Source organism: Quercus lobata, chromosome 9 (genome assembly GCF_001633185.2).
Source record: "Quercus lobata isolate SW786 chromosome 9, ValleyOak3.0 Primary Assembly, whole genome shotgun sequence".
In the NCBI taxonomy this organism is placed as follows: Eukaryota; Viridiplantae; Streptophyta; class Magnoliopsida; order Fagales; family Fagaceae; genus Quercus; species Quercus lobata.
Window position 1 is genome coordinate 24,458,638 of NC_044912.1, and position 2,974 is coordinate 24,461,611.

General features: G+C 37.1%; 1 protein-coding gene across 1 annotated transcript; it reads right to left on the reverse strand.

The window, feature by feature from the left end:
* Positions 1-1,077: 1,077 nt before the first annotated feature.
* Positions 1,078-2,753, reverse strand: LOC115961448. Its single transcript, XM_031080431.1, has 4 exons — positions 2,545-2,753; positions 1,908-2,337; positions 1,539-1,811; positions 1,078-1,437 (listed from the first exon to the last, which is right to left on the reverse strand). Exons 1-4 carry the CDS (start codon positions 2,751-2,753, stop codon positions 1,078-1,080), a joined length of 1,272 nt encoding a protein of 423 aa, XP_030936291.1.
* Positions 2,754-2,974: the final 221 nt, after the last annotated feature.

The following is a 2,974-nucleotide window of genomic DNA, read 5'->3' on the forward strand; positions in this document are numbered from 1 at the left end:
CTAGCAACACCAAAAATAGGTTCATCAATACACGATTTCCCACTTCAAAATTTATTTTCACACTTAAACGGTTTTATCCTAGACAATAATGATATATCTAAAATTCTCCATTTATTCACGTAACTATCCAATTTACTATTGGAAGCCACGTATTGCCTTCAGTTGTTGCTTAGTATTCCCTCTTGATGCACTGGATGTCCATTGACTCTAACATTATATATATAACTATATATATTCAACTTAACATTGAATGCCACGTGAGATTGCTTTAATCCATCAATCTAGTGCTAGAATGCTCTCTTGATGCCGCTAGACATCTACTGACCTTAATATTATATATATATATATATATATATATATATATTAAACAAAAGTAAAAGCTACATAATCAATCAAAGCTTGGACCATACTTTGTAGGGAATAGCATGGCAATATGTGATGTAGCATGGCAATAGCATGACAATTAATCAAAATGTATTCAGTATTCATAGTTTTTCAGCCTCAATGTTGGACTTAGAACTACTATTACACTGCGGGTATATAAACAATTGCTATTATAATATTGTAATCATCACTCCAAAGACCCAAAATCTATTACACGGTTGAACTAGTGTGAATGCATATAAACCGGTCAACAATTGAGGCTTAATGTGAAAGCAAATTAACCACAAACTCTATTGGTTCAATTCAAAGACTTCCTGACATACGGCCATAATACAATTCTTAATCAAATATAATAACAATTCTAGGAGCCTTTTCTCTATTAGTATAATCATAAAAACCGTACCTGTAATCTCTACTCACAGCCATAGTGAAGAGAAGCAAAGTTTAGTAGTCTGATGCGGCTGAAGCAAAAAGGAAGCCTTATAAGAATATGCACATGAAGCTCAAGGAATAAAATACTAGGGTTTTCACGGCCCATATATGTACTTATGTCACCTCACTTGGGCTTTATATTCCATAGTATTTATCTTCTTTTTAATACCTTATGCCCAAATTAATTTAATCCATTTTAATTATAGGCCTCCTTTAAAAATTTACGTATAATAATTTAATTGGTATCAAAATTATGGGGTGTTACACAACCCATTCTAACTGGCCAGGCATGGGAGGAAGTACCTCATTGTATATCTCCATGTAAGTTTCTTTGAAGTAGTATGGGTGGGTATAGTCTTCTGGTGTCTCAATGTTTGTATAAATGGCTGTTATGGCATGTTTGCAGGGAATGCCATTTAAATCCCAAGACCTACAGCTACATGTCTTCTTGACAAGATCAACTACATGCCTCTCATACTGACTACCTACCTCATAAAGGAAACTGCCAGCTGGGGTAGCACTAAATGGCTTACTTTCAACTTTCAATTTCTCCAACCTATCTTGTATGCTTGGACACAATTTTCCAGCATACTTTTGTATCCCTTCCCTTTTGTGTAAAGCCTAGTCATAATTCTAACCCTAATCCACTCCAATATTGCCAAGATAGGCTTGTCCCTAGACTTCAATATCATTGCATTAAAAGACTCACTCAAGTTATTTACCAAACAATCTGTTAAGGCCCTAGGAGTGAAGTGTGACCTTGTCCACTGTGCAGGTGCAATATTTGCAAGATACTCATATGCCTTTTCATCCAAATCCCTTATGTACTGCATGCATCTCTCAAACTCCCTTACTGTTGTGGCCACAGCACACCTCCACAGTGCATCCTTTAACTCCAATCCCTTGTGATCAACTTTAAAATTATTATAGATGTGTTTCACACAGTATCTATGCTCCACAGTAGGGAATAGTGTCTCTATTGTAGGTATAAGCCCCTGCAAATAAGCAAACAAACAAACAAACAAAACAGGTTAGTTCAGCAAACAAAGTAAACTATTCAAGTGTAACTGAACAAAACAAAACTTGCATACCTTTTGCCTATCAGAAATGAAGACCAACTGAAGCTCCTCTAGCCTCCCTATATCATCAGCAAAAATTTCCAAAAACCATATCCAAGACTCCCTGGTTTCTTGTTCCACAACAGCCATGGCTACTGGAAAAATGTTGTCATTTGCATTCTTGGCAGTGACAAATAAGATTTGCCCACCAAATCTATGCTTTATGTGACAACCATCTAAACTTATAAATGGTCTGCATCCACCTAAAAATCCTACCTTCTGAGTATTGAACCTAACATACATCCTCTTAAATTTTGGCTGGGAAGTCTCATCAGTCATTTCTGTCTGTAGTATAACCTTACTCCCCTTGTCTACAGTGTTTATCATTTGTGCATAGTCCCTAAGGACACCATATTGCAGTTGCTCTTCTCCATTGATCAAATTCTTTGCCTTTCTCTTTGACCTATACACTTGATTTACACTTAGGTCAACACCACTCACCTCTCAATTTGGATTTTTGCTAAAATCCTCAATGAACCTCTTAGCAACATAAGCTGATGTTGCTTGGCTATTTTTAAAAGACTTAGGGCAAGTACAATCATCAGTCAAGGTCTTAATTTGAAATGTTAGCTCTCCACTTATTTAAGATGCATAACATCTCCACCCACACCCATTCTTGCAGTGAACTGATATTTTAGTCCTCTCATTAAGCTTGAATTTGATGTCAATAGGTTTTTTGATTGCATACTCCCTCAAAGCAGCTCTGAACACCTTTGCATTAAGAAACTTTATCTCCTTCTTCAGTACAACATTTCTCATGTCACTCTTAGCATTAAACTCTACCTGCTCAGGTACTTGCTCATCATCAGACCCATCCATGCTTACCAAGTCATACATAAGGGTTGGCTCAGTCCACTCGGGGTCTGCATGGAATGTATTGCTTGATTCTGGGGCTGTGTGGAGTGCATTGCTTGATTCTAGGGCTGTATTGGGAGTAGAACCTTGTGGAGCTGAGTTTTGAGCACATGGTTGTGGAGCTGAGTTTTGAGCAAAACCTTGTGGAGCTGAGTTTTGAGCAGCAAATATGTCATCACCAAAGT